This window comes from Daucus carota, chromosome 3 (genome assembly GCF_001625215.2).
Source record: "Daucus carota subsp. sativus chromosome 3, DH1 v3.0, whole genome shotgun sequence".
Lineage (NCBI taxonomy): Eukaryota > Viridiplantae > Streptophyta > Magnoliopsida > Apiales > Apiaceae > Daucus > Daucus carota.
The window spans coordinates 5,170,814-5,190,893 of record NC_030383.2 but is presented as its reverse complement, the minus strand read 5'-3'; the positions used below and the strand labels follow the sequence as shown (position 1 = coordinate 5,190,893).

The following is a 20,080-nucleotide window of genomic DNA, read 5'->3' as shown; positions in this document are numbered from 1 at the left end:
TTTTCGGAATAACTTTTCTCTAAATAAATTGTACTGAAATATAATATTAAAAAGAATGGTTCTTTCATACGAAGAAAATCCTTCATCCGATAATAGGAGGAGACATGAGATGTCCCGTGAAAATTTAGACAAAATTCTTAATATCTGACAAGAAAATGTCCGGAATATTTTCACAGATTCAAAAAAAAAAGAGAAGTCTATTGATTAGTCGAAGGTCATGACCTATTTTAGATCTTAAACTAAGACAATGTCGATCTGGCACAGCCAACATTTAGTCTAGTGACCTTCTAAGTAGTCTGTAATTTCAATCAAACTCGTGCTATTGTTATCTAAGAGTTCAATCAGATTGTTGGAACACTGACTAATGAATAGAATGAAGCTAAACATTTAGGTGAATTACAAGTGTAATTAGTACAAGACAGCGCATCCAGGAACAGGGAATTTGAAGTTCTCTTGAGGTACAGAAGCTTTTTTTATTCATCTGCAATTTGAACTATCTTTTTCCCAACATTATCACCACGAAAAAGCCCTGCAAAAGCTGACGGAATACTTTCTAGACCTTGTGAAATGTCTTCAATTGAGTGCATTCTGCCAGTTTTAAGGTGATCACTTGTTGCTGAAATGAATTCTGGAAATTGAGACATATAATCTCCGGCCAAAAATCCTCTGATTGTTATTCGCTTGTACACAATGTCTATCATATCAGGCGCAGCACGTTTTCCTTTTTCTGTATATTCAGCTATCACACCACAGACAGCAACTCTACCAAATTGGTTCATGTTTGCAACTGCTGCCTCTAACATTTCACCTCCCACATTGTCAAAATATATGTCTACACCGTCTGGGAAGTACTTTGCAACCGCTGCTTTCAGATCTGTTTCTTCTTTGTAATTGAATGCATCATCAAATCCAAGCTTATTTTTCAACAGATCCACCTATAATATTCATGAAAGTTAAACTACAGATAGCAAAATTCTGAACTGAGATGAAAACACTAATCTATACTGGGATTTTATTTTGATGATTTCTAAACAACTCATATTATTGCATAAATGAAAAATATATGACCTTTTCCTGAGAACCAGCACAGCCTACAACATAGCATCCGAAAAGCTTTGCATATTGCCCAACTATATTGCCGACTGAACCAGCAGCAGCAGACACAAAGACTCGCTCCCCTTTCTTAGGTTGACATATTTCATAGAAACCAGCATAAGCTGTAAATCCGCTAACTCCTGAAATTTTTCTTAACACGCTCGGTCAAGACAGTGATAGTAGTAACAAACAGTGTGCAAGTAAACATACCTAGGATCCCAACATGGTAAGAATATGGAAATCCCAAGGGATTTAATTTATCTAAATTAGCACCCTCTTTAACAATGCTATACTCCCCCCAGCCGATACGTCCCACAACCAGATCATCCTTCTTAAAATCAGGGTTCCCCGATACCACAACTCTACCAACACCATGAGTATCAATGGCCTGCATTTCCAAAAAAAAATAAATAATCAACTCAATTTAATCCTTCAAACGGACTTTCTATATAGACAGAGTGCTTGTAGTTTGTACTGAACTAACCTGGCCCGGAGCGATGCCAGCTGCATAACTTGAACCACTAGCTGTTTGTGAGGAGCAAAGGCTCTTCATCCGATTTATCTGGTAAGGATCAATAGAAACATATATGTTTTTCACTAAAACATCTTTCGATTCTAGCACAGCTGATAACGAAAGTGTTTCGGTCTTAATCACAAAATCAGATTCTTGGGGTGAACCATCCATATGTGCCTTCAAAGTCACCAACTTGTTGATCACTTCCATTAAAATTCTTGGCATAAAAATCACAGATCTTTAGTTCCAGTTCAAGCTACAGAAACAGAGGAACTTTTATCAGTTCCAGCCTTCCAGGGTCAATATACTTCATTATTATACCAGTAAAATAAGAGCTTAATACTATTATAGTATGGTATGGGCCGTATGGCACATTGGCACATCTGTATAGAATGAGCTATAAATCTTTTTTATATGATACTACCAGAATATTAGGTTAGTCGGCCAAGGATTCCATTTCTATTAACAGAAAGAAAAATTAATCAAAGTATAGCCTTTGACTAATTATTTTAAACAAATTTATATAATAAATATCTTTTAGATATCATACACAATTTTTTATTTGAAGGGAAAACAATTAAGTTATCATGCAATATAATTAGTACTTGTACAGTGTACTTCCCAAATTAAGCGGTTTAAAATTATATGTTGCAATTTTTTACATAAATTAAGGGAAATATAATTAATTAATCTAGTTTTTTTGAACTAAAATATAGGCTAGCAGGCAGCAGCTACTGCTTTCTCCTGTGCTGCAAGTAAATCAAGAATTGATGCTCAAGATCCTATCTTTGTGATACTTAAACCCTAATTTTCCCGGCAAAATCACCCCCCAATTCCCATGGCAAATGCTTGGAAAAAAGACAAACCCACTAAAATCCTCACCTCCAAAACCCTAATTCTCTTCTCCTCCACTTTTCTGATCCTCCTCACATACCTTTACCTCACATTCCACGCTTCAAATCCAAACCCTAGTTTCCACTCCAAAACCCTAATTCACAGCCCCTCAATTCAGCCCTTCGATTGCTACAATTCACCTCAAGCTCACCCTGTCATTGCCAGCGTTGTTGAGGGACTCAAATACCCTTTTCTTTATTCACTCTCTGATTTCGGAACTTTGCCCGAAAAGCCTCACAAGAACATTGTTAGGATCTTGAAAGGGAAAATGTTTCGAAAGCCCGATATATCGGGCACGGTGCAGGATTATTTGGAGGAGAAGAAGGGGGAGGGAGAAATGGGGGTGTTTGTTGATGTTGGTGCTAATGTGGGTATGGCTTCGTTTGCGGCTGCGGTTATGGGGTTTAGAGTTTTCGCATTTGAGCCTGTGTTTGAGAATTTGCAGAGGATATGCGAGGGGGTGTATTTTAATCGGGTTAAGGATTTGGTTACTGTTTTTGAAGCGGCCGCGTCTGATCGAGTTGGGAATATTACTTTTCATAAGGTGGATTATTTGATTAGCTTATAATTTACTGCAATTATGATATGTTTGCGTATACATATGTTTCTTGATATGATCAGATTGTGTTTTAGTTTTATACTTGCGGTCTTGTGGATTTATTTGGGAGTACATTGTATTTATTCTTTTTTGTGATGTTATTGGACAGAATGAAGTTATTCCACTGCTGAAAATGGCATCAGAAATGGGTAGCGATTTATTACTTTGTATATGGTCATAGTTGTTAAGGGACTAGAGACAGCGAGGCTCAAAATCTTTCTCCGGCTTATCCAGGCGTGACGTATTAAAAGTTGATGGTCATTTGCGACCAATAATTAGTAAAATCCTAGGTATTTAACAAGAAGGGAGCGACTACCTACTTAACTTAGAAGGTCAGGAATGTTCATTCTTTTCCCTACTAGGCCCGTATGGAAAAGTAGTCCAATCTTTAATACTTGCAAGGAACATCTGAGGATAGTAAAAAAAGAGTAAATACTAATATATTACTCTAATAGGGTGGTAATGCTCACGTTTCTTATCGACTCAAATAACTTTGTTAGATGCCTAAATCTTATATTTCTGTTTTATATGTTTATGGCCAAGGCAAATTGTAGGGTAACAAAAAAGTGGTTTGCACCTGACTTCAAAGAATCAACATCTTGCGCCCTCACAATCCTATGCATGTGCCTAACTTGAGTGGGCCGGGGGGGGGGGGGGGGGGGGGACTAATGTTGGAAAGAGTGTGCCTATTTTATGTGCACCTTTTAATTATAACTGGATATGATGGTATCAGTTAATTTACCATATCATTTAGCTTGTTCCACTTGTGTTCCTTCTTTCCATTTATTGCTTTTGGCTGCAATTTGGTAACAGAACAGCAAACTTTCTATTGATATTTGAACTGTTTTGTGCAAATGTAGTTGGTTGGTCGGCTTGACAATAGTGCAGTTTCAGCCTCTGGTGCAAAGTTGGCTTTTAAATCCAATGAGGAGATTGCCATTCAAGTAAGGACTATTCCACTTGATGAAGTCATTCCAGAATCTGTACCCGTTATTCTTCTTAAAATAGATGTCCAGGGATGGGAATATCATGTACTTAAAGGAGCTACAAAGTTGTTATCAAGGAAGAAAGGGGAAGCCCCATTTTTAATATACGAGGAAGACGAAAGACTGTTGCAAGCCAGCAACAGTACATCCAAAGAAATTAGAGAGTTCCTGCATAGTGTGGGTTACCATCATTGTACGCAGCATGGTACTGATGCCCATTGCACCAAAATGGATTAAGTTCATACCAATTATTGCTTCAGACTACCATAAGTCCATGATCTGTGTATAACTTAGCCACTGAAATCAATTTTTGTCCTTGTTGATGCTACTGTCAGAGTTTCAGCTGGTTGAATGATGATTGACCATGGCATACAGTATATTCCTTCGACCTTGCTGATGCCACGAGAGGACTGTTGATAGCTATGTTGGACCAAAAAGATTCAGCCACAAATGATTAAAACCTTGTAGGCTGTAGATGGGCGGCCTTCTACGACATTTTTGGGTATTTTCAATTCTGTTTATAGCGGATTGACAACTCTTACATAGAATTAAATTATGCATTTTGCCATTTGTTCAAGATTTTACGGTTCCCGCATTGAACAATAGTATGGTGTAATGTTCTCTTCACATAAATAATAATATGGTGTAAGATTTTACAGAATTATATTATTAATATTATATTAACTTTTATATTCTTGTACTTTCGTATTTCGTGTATCAAAACTTGAAATCCAAACATTCATTTTTCATGTCGGTGTACCAAATTGTCAATAACAAATAACAAGTAATTGTGATCTTAAATAGATAGGAGTGATGTGAAACTTAACGAATATAGTGTTTGATAATATTATGTCAAAGAATGATGTGAAACTTTAACGAACAATCAAACTCCAATGCTCAACAAATGATTCTCAACTATCTATACGGATGTGCAAAATAGAATGACGAATCATAAGTATTTCAATTCACAAGATTCACAAATAGCGTAATTGTGATCTTAAATAGCATTTGATAGTATTATGTCAAAGAGTGATATGAAACTTCAACGAATATAGTATTTGATAATATTATGTAAAAGAATGATGTGAAACTTTAACAAATGAACTCCAAGACTCTAACAAATGATTCTCAATTATCTATATGGATATGCAAAATAAATTGACGAATCGTAAGTATTTCAATTTACTGGATTCACACAAGTGAAACAAAGGTCCACGAATAATTCTAATATACTAATAGATGAAAATAAGAAGATATCGACGGATATCAAAACGACTAATCAATGAATAAAATTAGCACTGTTTTACAATCTCATTATTTACTGGGAAATAAGGTATTTGTTCATGGTATTGACACATGCTTTTGATGTTGTCATTACTTTGGAGTGAGATCGTTGTTAACTTGATCGTTTGAATTTTCAATTAATACTTGACTTGTAACTTCATCGCATTCGTTATTTTTATATTTGTTTGTTTTCACATCAGTTTAAAGATTTTCTATATGAGGTATAGATATTGGACTCGATAATGATATTTATTTAATTGACTTGACGAGTAAAAAACAAGTTATGAAAGAATTTTAGATTGTGGTTTCTAGTTTGACTGCCCAAACTTAGCTCTGTAATGAAATTTGGTTTCAAAATCAAGTTTAACGATGATCTCTTATTTTTGTTGCCTCCAAATTTTAGACTTGATAAAAATTGGATAATATGATCAATTATATATATTGACGATGATTTCTTATTTGATTGTACTTAAAATTTGGACATCAAGAGAATTATGTTTTAATAATACGATCAATGATAATTTCTTGTGCACGTACGAAATTTATCTTTATCGATATGATAATATACATTAATATGAAGTGGGTTTACATAAAAGATTCATATGCAATTTCTAGATATTTTTATTACATATATTTTCGTTCATTTCATTATAAAAGCTATCTGGTTGGATAATGGAGAGCGGTGATAAATCAACAAGTGTCAATTTCTGAGAGGAACAATTTGATTTGTCCGATAATATGTTAGCACCATCGTAAGACTCGATATTTTATATGAATCCTCAGTCAACTAAATTTGTCGGATAGCCAAACCGTAACATAACCATTTTTATATGAACCAATTATAAATAATATATATATTTTGTTATTATTTTAGTCCAACTCTTATACATGTCTAAATATAAATATCATATATATCGATGAGATTTTGACTTGACACATAATTCTTCCGCTCCTATCCATCTCAAAATAAGTATCGATTTTTTAAGCATATCTTAAAAAATTTAGATACTAATATTAAATGAAGATTTTTTTTTTTTTGAAATTAATATTGAATGAAGTTAAAGCAAATAAAATAAATGAAGGGCTGAAGACGCCAACACTATTTGTACATTCCCCGTCTGTATACAACGAACCGAAGCGGTGGGGGAATATAAATTAAGCGAAAATGTAGACACAAACAGCCTACTTGTAAGAAAATTAAGGATGAAAAGTAACCAAAACACAATGACCGGTCTTCTCACTCTCAAGCCTGTCTGAATCCAGACCAAACCCCAAAACCTCTGCAATGGAAAGACGCTCTAACTACACTTTACTCAACCAGGAAGACCCTTCTCTTACATCCACCCCCGCCGCCTCTTACTACGAGTCCAACTCCGCCGAGCGCAATAAGCTCAAGTCCGATTGGGATTTCACCGATCACCGTCAACAACCGTCGCAGCTCAATCGGATGGGGGCCACTTCGATTCAGAGGCAATCGAGTGGGAGTAGTTTTGGGGAGAGCTCGATTTCTGGGGGCGATTATTATGTGGCTTCGGTGGATCAGGATGGATTGGGTGTGGAGCAATTGAGGTCTATGGGGATGGATGGTGGGGGAGGCGGTGGCGGTGGGGGGGTTTCGTTTTCGTCTTCGAAAAGCTGGGCGCAGCAGACGGAGGAGAGTTATCAGTTGCAGTTGTCGTTGGCGCTTAGGCTTTCGTCGGAGGCGACTAGGGCGGATGATCCTAATTTCTTGGATCCGGTTGTTGATGATTTGCCTCCTCCCAGGTCTGCGTCAGCGGGTTCTGCTGAGATTATGTCGCATCGATTTTGGGTATGGATTCTTGTGATTTTGTAATGTGTGAGTTAGGAATGTGATCATCTTGGATTATATGTTAGATACTGATTGTGTTGACCAGGGAAAATATTTGATAATATATAGTAAGTAATTATCTGTTATGATAGCACTACCGTTGTCTGCGGATGAGGTAAATGCAGAATGTTGAGTAGTATATTGTATGAAACATGTTATCATTTTGCATGCTCCTTGATATCACAATAGTGCAAATAATTATATGCGAGGGTGTTTGGACTTTCGATCATAATACTGGCATTGACTGATTCACGTCCAGGACAATCAATGTGCTTAATGTTTCGTTTGATGTTAAAAAGTATGATTCAGCATTTTAGTAAACAAAATCGATAAAAGACGATAATCATTTATAGTAGGTATACATTTGTTTGAGAGTACTACCCTTGTCTGCGGATGAGGCAAATGCAGAATTTTGAGTAGTGTATGGTATGTAACATATTATCATATTACATGCTCTTCAATGCCACACCAGTACAAATATTTGGTGCCATTATCATGTGGTATTCAAATATATTACTGGCATTAGATGTTCAGTGTAATCAATATGCCTTACCATGCCATTAAATATTGATACGGTGGTTCAGCTTTCTGAAAAAGATGAAACAATAGCAATTTGTTTAAAAGATGCGTGAACTTATAAATGTTACCATTTTGTTTTTTTACCAGATACGTACTTAATAGTTGTACTACCTCAGAAAATGGATTTTTTCCTGATATGTTCTCGTGCTTTGTTCAATTTCCAGTGCACGAAAGCACATGTATAAAGATCTTTACATGTAGTGAAATTTATTTATTATTGCAAGTCATATACGTTACCCATACAGATTCTAATACTAGTTTTCTTCTCTTTAAAAAAATGTATTTTAGGCAAATGGATGTTTATCATACTTCGATAGAATTCCAGATGGGTTCTATTCTATCAACGGGATCGATCCCTATGTATGGAGTGTGTGCTCTGATTTGCAAGATAATGGTCGCATACCGGCAATTGAATCCTTGAAGTGTATAGATCCAAGAATTGAATCTTTAGTTGAAGTAGTTTTAATTGATAGACGCAGTGATGCAACTTTAAAGGAATTGCAAAATAGGATTCACAGTGTGTCCTCTAATTGCAACACCACAGATGAGGTTGTAGATCAGCTAGCAAAACTTATCTGCAATCGTATGGGGTGAGTTACAGCGTCTCGTATTATAATGGTGTCAAACATTATCGTAGGTATTACTTTTTTGATGCATGTGCTGGTTTATAAAGTAAGTTATTTTTCCGTCCACAAGGGATACGCCTTCCTCTGGAGAAGATGAATTATTTCCTGTCTGGAAGGAGTGCAGTGATGATTTGAGAGAATGTCTAGGATCTGTTGTCCTTCCTATTGGCAGCCTCAGTGTTGGCCTCTGCAGACATCGGGCCATATTATTCAAAGTAAGCTATAGACATTATAATGTGACCAAATGTTTTTCACTTGAAATTAGGCTTTAAAATATAGTGCTTATACAAGAGGAATGTTCCGTCCTTCATGCCAAGCGAAAATTTCTTTTTCATTTTTGTTAAGAACGCATTGGGTAGATATTTTTTTTAAGATAATTTTTAAAATTGTCATCTTATTACTGATGATCCGCCTGTCATCAAGATCAATATATTATTAAAGTTATAAACTCACGCTCAGATTTATTATATATTTTCTGTTTTTTGTTTTTTCAGGTTCTAGCTGACACAATTGACCTACCATGCCGTATAGCTAAAGGATGCAGATATTGTAAAAGAGATGATGCTTCCTCTTGTGTTGTTCGATTCGGGCTGGATAGGTTAATCTTTGAACTTACATTACATCTACATATATAATTATCTGTTTTCCTCTGATTGATTAGATATATGACAAAGTTGTCGTGACATAACTTTCCAGTTCAAACTTCAGTTATTATCGCATGCCTCTTCTGTAGATAAAATGTCTTAAGTACGTTTGTCAACTATCATCTGTGTTAACTAAGAAAAGATTTTCCTAGAATTCTGAGCAGAGTTTATGCCACGTGTTGGGATGCACATACTTAAGCTCGTACTTGTGACTTTTTTGTATAGCTGGGGGATCATTATAACCAAATCGGCATGGATATCATATGTTATAAATAGAACCTTAGAACCACTAAGGTTTTGCTGCACAACTCTAAAATTTAAATAGATTTTCAGGATTCAAATCTAAATACATGTTTTTTTAAATCGTTGTGTGTGTTCGAAAATAATTTCAAAATATAATATACAAACATGGCATATTTTGCATGTGCAGCAGAACCTTAACCAATAGTTAAGGGTTCTAAGAGGAACATGACCCATATATATGGGCGAGTGATGAAATAGAAAACAAAATTAAAATATAAACTAGAAACTAATTTAAGCCGTTATGAGTCTAATCTAATGCCCGTAGACACACAAACAAAATACACCCTTCCATACATAATTCCACATAATAGCCTCTTAATTTTATTTTTCCCGTCAATTGGTGAGTTTTTTTTGAAATCTGACTTCACTATATTTTTCTCCATCTCCCAAAGATCAATTTGCATACCATATGTGCTATATTTCGACGTGATTTATGAATTTCTTAATTTTACTTTCTAGTTTTTATTTTAAGGAGGTTTCTAGCGGAGTAATACACACACACACACACACACACACACAGAGAGAGATATATTAATGTAGTTGGATGAGTGGAAGGTTACTAGTTTCAGTGATGAGGATGTGGCGATGCACTTGTGATTGTATCATGTTGGACACAATACCGTATAAGGTTTTTAAAACATAGTTGGGAGTTGCACCTATTACACCAAAAGTACAAATTAGAGTGGTAAGATTTGCTATGATTTGGCCATGTCCCCACGAGACAGACTCTACCTCTGGTGAGAGGGTGGAGAGCTTATTAGTTGAGAGGTAAGAAGGAAGTAGACATGGGAGGATATGACCTCTGGCAAGAGGTCCATGACATTGAAGCTAAATTGGGCGACTTATTAGAGTCACAGATATCTTTTTGAGTTTCGGAGCACCCTTATGGTGTTATGGTGGTTGGGGGAGGGCTAGGAGCGGTTGATATTGCAGTAGTGTTATTAATAATTGGAGGGGAAGGGAAGCTTTCAGGACTATTGCGAGGAGTATGTGAGTTATGTGGATGTTAGGTAGTACTTGGCAGAACTCCTTTTTTCTGAAATGGCACAACTTCTGTTTTAGTTTTACGCTGTTACTTCTTTAGTGAGTTTCATTATAGCGTCTTTTCAAATATTTTACTTAGCATCTGGGGTAGCGTAGCCACTAAAGCAACCTCTTTGCGCGTAGGAATAAGTAGTCCTGGTAATAGAAATAAGGTCTGCATGCAACTCACCCTCATCGGACCACATTTACCATCAAGACATATCTGTCCTTTATTTGGTTGATACTTGTAACTTTTGTATTTGACATTATGAAATGTGATTCAAGAAGTCTGCAACTATGTATTATGGGGATAGACTTGTCACTTGTAAGATCTATCTTTGTAACTTCAGATTAAAATCTACTGGATGGCAAGCACGAGAGTAGACTAGTAGATTGTTTTTTTTATGTATAATATATATAATGGAAAGGAATTGATAATCTTTTTTCATATTGTCCACTGCGGTGGTGTTTTGGCAATGATTGCCTTTAAGTTCAAAGTCCATATTCCTTTAACACTTATATTTTTATCAGTTGAAGAATAACTTAGCCGAGGCAGGTTTTCATCTGCTCAGCATAATAATGGTAATAGACTATAACCAGCCTAGGGTGTAGAAGTCAGAAAATTTCATTTTCACTTTCAGAAATTTGTCCACCCCCTTTCTCTTCATTCTATTCTCTAGACCATGTAATTTTAACTGACTATTATATTGATAAATTGTGGCTTTCATCATGACACATTAGCTAAGAAACTAAATATTTGCTTATTGATACAGGGAGTTTCTTGTTGATTTGATTGGCAAGCCAGGAAGCTTGCACAAACCTGATTCTTTGCTGAATGGTCCGTCTTCCATCTCAATCTCATCACCACTGCGCTTTCCGCGGTACAGACAAGTTGGACCAACAGTTGATTTTAGATCATTAGCAAAACAATATTTTTCAGATTGTCAATCGCTTGATCATTTGTTTGAAGATTCTTCAGCTGGTAATTTCATTTTTCTATTATGCCTTCAATTTTTTTTGTATGCAGAAACCAACAAATATTAAATATCCTCTTTTTGTCTTAAGAATTTTTGACAATTATCAACGCATTCTGGTCATTCTTTCATGTACATGGTGGTTCTACTATATTCTATATGTTATTATTCTAATTATTGCTTATTTTAAGGGCATGGAACTGTTGGTATATCACATATGTTTAGTAGTCAATTAAAATTTATATGTATGAAGTAAAATATAGAATTTTTGGGTGTTGTTTTTGTTTTGTTTATATTACGACAAAGAGGAAAGATGGTCAAATTGTGCTGGAAGCACAAACATTTAAACTTGATGGACTGGCTGGACGAAATCATGCTATAAATTATAATGTCCTGCATGTTGACATGACAGTATGCTGATAGACCTGTAATAATTAAATTGACCGTCTTGTATGGTATATATCCTTGATCACACATGCAAAAGGCCAGTGTCTAGTGTTAGTCTTCTAAAAGTAAGTTGTGCGGAGGGTTGTCTGTGACGGTACTGGTCCAGCTTCGGATTTTCTGAAAATACATAAATATCACTTGTACCAAATCTCAATATTGTCTTATAATTGAATGAATATGACAATATTTTTCGCCGTTGCGCTTGTCATGTATATTCAGTAAATATTAGCAGTTTAGTGTTTCACTTGTCCCTGATTGGAGTTTGGCTATTGTTTCTTTTGTTGCATAAGAATATATTACAATTAACCACATGTTACAAAAAAAAAATGCTACTTCTAACGAGTAATCACTAGCATCATGTAAGGATCCTTGCATCACCATTGTGCTTTTTGATATATTTGGTAGATTGTACTTCTTGTTTAATTATGTTTAGTATATATGATCAATAATATGTAAAAATTGAACTCCACACTCCAATCGAATAGCTATTGGTACTCTTCAGCTGAAATATAGAAGGTAAACGCAAACATTAACTCATAAGCAACATAACAATTTCACAGTAATATGGTTGTGTGTACCTTTTATATGAAATTCTAAAAGATTACTATGCTGTTCAGTAGATAAATGTATCTACGTGTTAGTTATGTGGTAAAGACTAATCAATCTGAATATTTGTTCAGATTAACTAGCCATATTCTCCCATACATGTCTATTTGAATCTACTGTGGTGGACTATTAGTGAGCTATATGATAATAGCTTTCTATGCATGATGTACCTGATGTTAGGTAAGACATGAGAAGCGTATTAAAATGGTACGAAATCTGTGCATCATTTTACAGCATATTAATGTGGTATGCTGGATTAAAGGTTTTGAGGATTCTAAAGATTGTTGAAATGCATCTTTATATTAGTTGCGTGGAACCATCACAATTCGCGTATATATAGAACATGAGAACTTGGTCACACTTGAATGACCACATATTGTTGTGAACGTCGAACTTTGAGATAGTTTGTATTAAGTTTTCTGTCCGAGTTTGGATTCTTTTGTTTTCGCACTTTTTTTTTTTTTTTTATATATATTCCCTTTGGTATAACTAGTTCTGATTTTGTAACAATATTATCTAATAAATACCTGCTGTTATGAATCTACTTTGACAGAACTTCACATGATTGTTTATCATGCTGCTCTGGTGACTGATGAGTTCTACTGTTTTTGGAACAAAACAGGTAGTGTTATTGACGGGGATGCTGAGGACTTCTTGCATATTAAGAAGCCTGACATGCATAGAAAAAGTACTGGGGTTAGTCCAAGCAATAGTGGTGATATTATTCAATCACATTTGCCACCAAGAGCATCCCGGCCAATGATTCGTGACAGAGATCTTACTAATGCATATCCTGGAAATATGATGGCACCATTCCCCGATCCAAGAGTAAACACGGGTACAGATCAGACTAGTCAACTGGTAACAAGTAGACCCAGGGAGCTTCCATTTGATGTGGAAGATTTGGACATTCCATGGAGTGATCTAGATCTAAAAGAAAAAATTGGATCAGGTAATCCCCTTATAGCAGTCCGACTAACATTGTAGAATAGGCAAATCTTGGCAGTTGAGATAATATTCTTTGAATTGTTGCATTGTCAGGTTCTTTTGGTACCGTTCATCGTGCTGACTGGAATGGCTCAGTAAGTATTCACCTATTTAGTGATAGATTTTTTATTTCGAGACATGCTTAAGTAGCTGCTAGATGACTGTAATTTTGGTTTGCAGTGATGTATTCTTTATAGAACTAATACATACTTTAATAAAATATGTGTCTGATCCATATGCGCTCCTCAATAACAGCATTTCATCTGCAAAATGTAGTACAATTTCTTCGCGTAGTTGGAAGGAAACTGGTCTTTGTTCTAAAAACACTATACAAGAGCAGGAATGATTATACAACTCACTCAGTGTAATTAAAACTTCATTAACTTGGCGAAAAAAGAAATTGAACGTATTTGTTTGGGGCAGGTTTTCCTTTTTGAAGTTCCATGCATGTAGTTTAGTGCCTTAAGACTGACCATCATTGTTGCTTTATGTTGGGGCAATTTATAGTGTCATGTTTTTAAATGACGTTCATCTTTAACCTCCTACACTGGTTAAATTTTGTATTGTGCAGTAATTGTTCATTATACTGCAGTATTTCTTTATGCCTGTGATCTTACAAAAGCTCAAACATACAGGATGTTGCTGTCAAAATTCTTATGGAACAAGATTTTCATGCAGAAAGGTTTAAGGAGTTCTTGAGGGAGGTAAGGTTATTTATATTTAATAATAGATATGATATGTCCATACTTATCCTTCTTTGTTCTGGAATAAACGTTTTTAATTTGTGTCAAATAGGTTGCAATTATGAGACGACTCCGGCATCCTAATATTGTTCTCTTCATGGGGGCTGTTACACAGCCTCCAAATTTGTCGATAGTTACAGAGTATTTATCAAGGTCAAGTAACTTCTCATCAACTACTCCTTTGCCTATTACATTGCAACGTTTGTAGCATTGCTAGTGGCATTGTTTTCTGACTGACTGTTTTTATTTTGTCCTTTAGAGGTAGTTTGTATAGACTACTACATAAATCTGGTGCAAAAGAAACTCTGGATGAGAGGCGTCGGCTGAGTATGGCTTATGACGTGGTACCATATACTGTCATATATAACTTTCTGCTGTTTGCTTGTGTTTTGTGATGCTCATTTACTCATCAGCATCTGTTTCCTTCAGTTGTTCTGCTTTATTATTTAACAATTTTTGTGGTTACAATAGGCCAAGGGGATGAATTATCTACACAGACGCAATCCTCCCATTGTTCACCGTGATCTGAAATCTCCCAACCTTCTAGTTGACAAAAAATACACAGTAAAGGCAAGTACAAGTCTGGAACTAGTCACATGGACGAGCTGTATATATGTGACATTTTTTTAGTTCTCTTGATTATAGTGACTTCAGAAGCTGTATTGCTTGTTCATATATACTTTGTGTTATCCTGTTTATTTATATTTTTGGCCTAAAAAAAATTCAAAAATTGAGAAATATGGCATATGACTCGTATCATCATATTTACTTAATAAATTTAGTGATAGCATATTTATAAAACCAAAACAAAGGGAGGAGTTTTGGGAATAAATGGCTTACTGAAAATCATTGCTTTTTGAATTTTTTTGATATGGTGCACTTTTTTTTGTGCTATCTTTATCTGCTTGCTACTTTTTTTTAGATGTAATCTTAGTTTGATAGTTATATCACAATGCCTTGTCATTGCTCCTCACTATCTGATTGACAGAGTTTTCTGTAGATTGTGGATGCTGAATACTAATTAGATGAAAAATAAGATGACAAATTAACTCCTTATATGATACGCTCTCAAGAGTACAATACCTGATATTGGAAACTTCTAGTACTCCAAATTATATTTGAAAGAATATTTTTCTTATTAATCTTGATTAAATTGTGTTCTTCTGAATTGTTCATCCTTGAATACCACTCATCTACAGTAAGAGGGTAAAATTTTGAAATGTTTTACCTTTAAGCTGGTAAATGCTTTTCCAACTTGGAAAGTAATTAGTTCATGAATACAATAAAATGAGCCGCGCTAAGATTCCATTAGGAAAATATAGTAAACCGTAAAGTGGGCAATTAAATGTGAGATATAAGTCTTTACTTTTGGAACCCTAATTTAGTATTAATATTAATTTCTAAATACGCAAGCATATGTAAAGAGATGAAGAAAGGTTTGTGCATGTACTGAACATTATTTTATAAGGTTCTCTTGGTACAATCTGGTCATCTGTTTTGTTTTCACAGAACTATGTCCCACCTTTTTCTTGTAGTTGATAACAATATGTTTCATGTTCTTGTTTGATATATTTCTGTGTTGCAAGTAATTATACCACTTGCTAATTTTTTTCCCTCTACTTGCATGAGTTCAGGTTTGTGACTTTGGTTTATCTCGCTTGAAGGCAAACACATATCTTTCATCAAAGTCAGCTGCAGGAACTGTGAGTTTTTTCCCTCCCTTCCCTCCCCCGCACACAGAACTTTAGAAGAAAGTGGCATCATCTATAGCTTTATAAATTGTTTTTGAATTTTGCATTTTTAGCCTGAGTGGATGGCTCCAGAAGTCCTCCGTGACGAACCATCAAATGAAAAGTCAGATGTATACAGCTTTGGGGTGATTTTGTGGGAGCTTGCAACATTGCAACAACCCTGGGGTAATCTCAATCCAGCTCAGGTATATATACAAAGTTAAGCTATTTTATAATTTAGAACAAAGAGTATGAGTTACATATGATCTGTTTTGTTACGTCTGTTATATTAAATTCGTTGATATAATGTGAATATATGGTCTTTTAGGTTGTAGCAGCTGTTGGTTTCAAGTGCAAAAGGCTTGAAATTCCCCGTCATGTTAATCCTCAAGTTGCTTCCATAATTGAGGCATGCTGGGCGAAGTGAGTAGCATTTTGTCTGCAATTTCTTCCCTCTTGTTAATTGTTCATTACATGAAACATTAATTTTTGCCCCATTAATTGCACAGTGAGCCATGGAAACGCCCGTCATTTGCCAGCATCATGGAGACTTTAAGACCGCTGATAAAACCTCCCACATTGCAACTTGAGCGTGCTGATAACCCTCTGGTCACATGAAGCATCTTGAAGTTTTTGTGCACAAATACATTCTTGCAAAGGCAGATAACTGCCTGGATTGCCCCCAAAGCATAATTTTCGGTAATTTTAAATTTTCAGTTTCTGTTATTAAGAGCCAATTTCATCAGTATTTTAATTGAGTTTTGTTAAGCAATGGAGCAGAGCCTTATATGTTCTTGCTACATCATTGTGGAAGCAATTCTTTTGTCTTCTACCTCAGGGTGTTAAGCAATTGACCTTGACTTGAGACTTGATGTTGGCAGGCGCCTGTTTCTTATTTTGCCTTGTGTTCGTTGTTGTATTGGTTAATGGGTTTTTAGGTTCTGTTTTTTTGACATCTTCACAAAGGATAACATCTGGCATACTAAAAATTCAAGCTTAGTGATAAAAAGACACTTGGTTATGCAAGGTATTTTAATATGAGAAGTCATGTGTTCTTAAACAATTATTTTCTCACTTGCAGGCATTGATGTACATAAATTTGTTCATTTTGCTTCCTGGAACAACATTTTGGACGGCAGCAGAAGTTAGCAATCATAGAAAATTTTCACTGTACTTGTATAAATTTATTTTCTAGTTGGGTTTGGCGATCTTTTTGCTCATATTATCACATATTTACATGTAATTTCTGTACAAGCGGATGTCAGAAATTTTAGTGACCGTAGTGTGAAATGAATCGCACAGATTCCAGACAAGTACTTGCATAATATTTTAGTTAGGCCATCGCCTATCTGTACTTGAACTAACAAAATCAGATTAATGACGAACTTTTTGTTTAATTGGTTATGCGTAATTGGTACACTTGTTAAAGAATTTGCAACTATAGTAAGTATGTTACAGAAGTTATACATGTGTTTTAAGAACAGAGAACTACCATCAGGGTATCTTTCCTCTGTTAGAAACCTTCGAGGCCTAGAGTCCGTTTGAGTAAATTTAAAATTAATCGATCAAATGAATAAATATGTACTCGATATAGAACCAAATTGTGCTTTTAACATAAGTGCATAAGAAGTTGTATCCCTAGGGGGATGGCCAACCTGGCTCTGAAATCAAAACTCATCAGCTGGCCAAATATCGAATTCAGGACCTACTGCCACCTCTGAGGAACTTACCTCCCATATATCTGACATTCCACTGGTGACTCTGAATTCTGGTGCAACAAAATTATTAAAATTACCCCACACTTCAGTGTTAGAACCTGAAATTCCAGCTTCAAAACCCATGTTCCAATTTTCTGGTCTTGCCAATTCTTCAAATCCGGGAGACACAGAATACTCCTGAAAACACTCTTTAGGCTCCAGTTTTGGAGTTCCCATTCTGCCTTGTTCTAGGGGCCTAGGAAGATCATCTGGTATGTCGAATGCATATGATCCAATGTTCTCAAAATGACATGGTGGACCTTCTGCACCTAAACCAGGGCTATCAACCTTTTCTTCCGAGATAAAATGAGCTATCTGTTCAGCTGCTACTGGGATTAGGTGAGGATTTCTTGAAGGTGTGGCAAGATTCTGGTCTAAATCATCGCGGTACTTTACTATCTGTCCAGCCTCAGACAAACTTAACATAGCCTGTTCAGTTTGCTGATGTTTCATGAACTTTTTTGCGGTTCTTGGAGACATAATGCTCAACTGATCCTTTGGCTGAAGGCGAGCCAAGAACGCAGGGTTGTGGAACACTTTTGCCAAGAAAGAAACCATCTGCTTCTGCTTCTGTTCTGCTGCTTGGAGCTTCTCGTTCACTGCTTCCATATGCTGAATCGTTTCACGATGTTGCTGCTGCAATTCGATGACCTCCTGCATCATCACAGTCCTCTCTTTTCTTAACTGTTCTATCCCAGCTTCTACTGCTGGTTTTCTTACTTCAAGTGAAGATCCAACCATATTCTCGGCCTGCTGAGAATGAGGTGACTTGCGCCTCTGTATGTTCTTCAACAGATGCCTCTGCCCTCGTACAAAACTTTCATTTGCAAACTCCCACCTCTCGGTTCCAATCTTGCGAAATCCCTGCACATAACAGCTCCACTATGAATAATTCCAATAAGAAAAAGCGAGAACTCCACATTTTATGAAAGAAATCATTTCATAATTACGAGATAGAAGCAATCAGAGGCAAAGATAAGTTAAATATCATAAATCAGCAAAAAGAAGTTAGATATAATAAATCAGCAAAAGTTAGATATCATTAATAGCATGACAGATTGAGTGTAACAAAAAAAATTCAGAAAACTACCTGCAAGATAATGAATTCCCACTCCAATAGAAGGGAAGAGCCAGGCAAGCTCCTCCTCCTTAAAACACTCCCAGCCACTAGAACATATTACAAACTAAACAGACCACTCATCGTAGTTAACACTATGATCCTAAAAACACAAAACTATCTCAACAACATAATTAAGTAATTCAATACTCTGTCCTGCACTAAGAAGGGAGCCTTCACAAAATGAGCCTCCCTGCTCTTTAACAGAAATATGGTCTACGTACATTTTACCCTGCACAGACCCTACTCTAAATGGAATATACTGGGTACATTCGTTTTGGTTTGGATAATCCCCTCACTAGCTTAAAATTACAAGAGAACCTATTACAATCTGGCGGCTTTATACACTATTATTACATCAAGATCAGGTAAAAGTATAACCAGTAAACAAAATGGTCATCTTAAAACAATTAATTAATTACAGATTGTAACAAGAATCAGATACATACTACTTCAACTTGTGGTGAGGCTAATTTAATTAAATGTACCCACATAAGTATTGAGTTGTCGAACAAAGCTCGAAAAATTATTGTGCTTGAAATTCCTGGGAAGTACAACTCTCGCAAACTCCAGCGGATCCCACACCACAAAGCTCAGCCCTCCACCACTCCACGAAATCACCGAATCCAACGCCGCATCATCCACCAGATCGAACGTCTTCGACAGAAAAGGCGGGATCGAAGAGTCCACCACCAGCGGCTGAGGAACAACATTCGACCATGCATCTTCATAATAGTTCATTTTTAACAAATTCGAGAGACCAAAAAAAAAAGGTTAAATTTATCAAATAAAATTCGAAAATATCGGAGAAGAGGGTACTGAGCATGTTTATATAGGGAGTGAAAGGCGGCTACTGTTGGCGACGCGGAGGAGGCTGGTTCATGTGAAAGTGAAAGTTCAGCGCCGACTTGTGTGGATATTTATTGAAAGTACTGTGTCTGGGAGTTGGATATTTTTATGGCAAGTACAGTTGTTGTCAAAGAATCTGGTGTGGCCAATGGGGTGGCTTTATTTTGTGAACCGGTGGGTCACCAAGTTGAGATGTCTGTAGCGATGCGTTAGCGGTCCGGCGGAAGCCAAGTTGCCAACCTTAATTGTTAAGAAATAAATTCCTGTTGTGATGTTGAAACTAGATTAATTATTACATATAAATTAGGTTGTTTATTTGAATACTTCCTCCGGTACGTCTCGAAAGAATCAACCTATCATGCTTACTATTTTTTAACATTATTTTTCACTATTACGCTCACTATCTCTATTTTATATTCTCTTTTTATTAAATAAACACTATTACATCCATTAATTTTTTCCACTATCTCAAATC

At 35.9% G+C, this 20,080-nt stretch overlaps 4 protein-coding genes across 4 annotated transcripts; 2 read left to right on the top strand and 2 right to left on the bottom strand.

The window, feature by feature from the left end:
- Positions 1-177: 177 nt before the first annotated feature.
- On the bottom strand, positions 178-1,973 carry LOC108213759 (2-alkenal reductase (NADP(+)-dependent)). The gene is made up of 4 exons (XM_017385548.2): positions 1,580-1,973; positions 1,306-1,483; positions 1,069-1,235; positions 178-935 (listed from the first exon to the last, which is right to left on the bottom strand). The coding sequence occupies exons 1-4, from the start codon at positions 1,832-1,834 to the stop codon at positions 474-476; spliced, it is 1,062 nt and encodes a 353-aa protein (XP_017241037.1). The 5' UTR covers positions 1,835-1,973; the 3' UTR covers positions 178-473.
- A 364-nt stretch (positions 1,974-2,337) lies between these two features.
- LOC108211427 (uncharacterized) lies at positions 2,338-4,779 on the top strand. Its single transcript, XM_017383026.2, has 2 exons — positions 2,338-3,047; positions 3,962-4,779. Exons 1-2 carry the CDS (start codon positions 2,448-2,450, stop codon positions 4,322-4,324), a joined length of 963 nt encoding a protein of 320 aa, XP_017238515.1. The 5' UTR covers positions 2,338-2,447; the 3' UTR covers positions 4,325-4,779.
- A 1,731-nt stretch (positions 4,780-6,510) lies between these two features.
- On the top strand, positions 6,511-17,279 carry LOC108214396 (serine/threonine-protein kinase CTR1). The gene is made up of 16 exons (XM_017386380.2): positions 6,511-7,181; positions 8,088-8,389; positions 8,496-8,640; positions 8,920-9,023; positions 11,169-11,377; positions 13,045-13,374; positions 13,464-13,504; positions 14,045-14,113; positions 14,205-14,305; positions 14,412-14,496; positions 14,624-14,722; positions 15,787-15,855; positions 15,957-16,088; positions 16,211-16,305; positions 16,392-16,581; positions 16,964-17,279. The coding sequence occupies exons 1-15, from the start codon at positions 6,657-6,659 to the stop codon at positions 16,498-16,500; spliced, it is 2,415 nt and encodes an 804-aa protein (XP_017241869.1). The 5' UTR covers positions 6,511-6,656; the 3' UTR covers positions 16,501-16,581; positions 16,964-17,279.
- A 173-nt stretch (positions 17,280-17,452) lies between these two features.
- Positions 17,453-19,784, bottom strand: LOC108214397 (heat stress transcription factor A-3). The gene is made up of 2 exons (XM_017386381.2): positions 19,249-19,784; positions 17,453-18,503 (listed from the first exon to the last, which is right to left on the bottom strand). Exons 1-2 carry the CDS (start codon positions 19,495-19,497, stop codon positions 17,550-17,552), a joined length of 1,203 nt encoding a protein of 400 aa, XP_017241870.1. The 5' UTR covers positions 19,498-19,784; the 3' UTR covers positions 17,453-17,549.
- Between the last annotated feature and the right edge of the window lie 296 nt (positions 19,785-20,080).

Excerpts from the sequence above, each read along its gene's own strand:
- LOC108213759 (XM_017385548.2), bottom strand. The coding sequence starts at position 1,834 with ATGCCAAGAATTTTAATGGAAGTGATCAACAAGTTGGTGACTTTGAAG. Across the intron at positions 1,484-1,579 it reads CTGGCATCGCTCCGGGCCAG|GCCATTGATACTCATGGTGT; the intron begins GTTAGTTCAGTA and ends TTGGAAATGCAG. Across the intron at positions 936-1,068 it reads GTGCTGGTTCTCAGGAAAAG|GTGGATCTGTTGAAAAATAA; the intron begins GTCATATATTTT and ends TGAATATTATAG.
- LOC108211427 (XM_017383026.2), top strand. The coding sequence starts at position 2,448 with ATGGCAAATGCTTGGAAAAAAGACAAACCCACTAAAATCCTCACCTCC. Across the intron at positions 3,048-3,961 it reads GGAATATTACTTTTCATAAG|TTGGTTGGTCGGCTTGACAA; the intron begins GTGGATTATTTG and ends GTGCAAATGTAG.
- LOC108214396 (XM_017386380.2), top strand. The coding sequence starts at position 6,657 with ATGGAAAGACGCTCTAACTACACTTTACTCAACCAGGAAGACCCTTCT. Across the intron at positions 11,378-13,044 it reads GTTTGAAGATTCTTCAGCTG|GTAGTGTTATTGACGGGGAT; the intron begins GTAATTTCATTT and ends GGAACAAAACAG. Across the intron at positions 15,856-15,956 it reads CAAAGTCAGCTGCAGGAACT|CCTGAGTGGATGGCTCCAGA; the intron begins GTGAGTTTTTTC and ends TTGCATTTTTAG.
- LOC108214397 (XM_017386381.2), bottom strand. The coding sequence starts at position 19,497 with ATGAACTATTATGAAGATGCATGGTCGAATGTTGTTCCTCAGCCGCTG. Across the intron at positions 18,504-19,248 it reads TTCGACAACTCAATACTTAT|GGATTTCGCAAGATTGGAAC; the intron begins GTGGGTACATTT and ends TGTTATGTGCAG.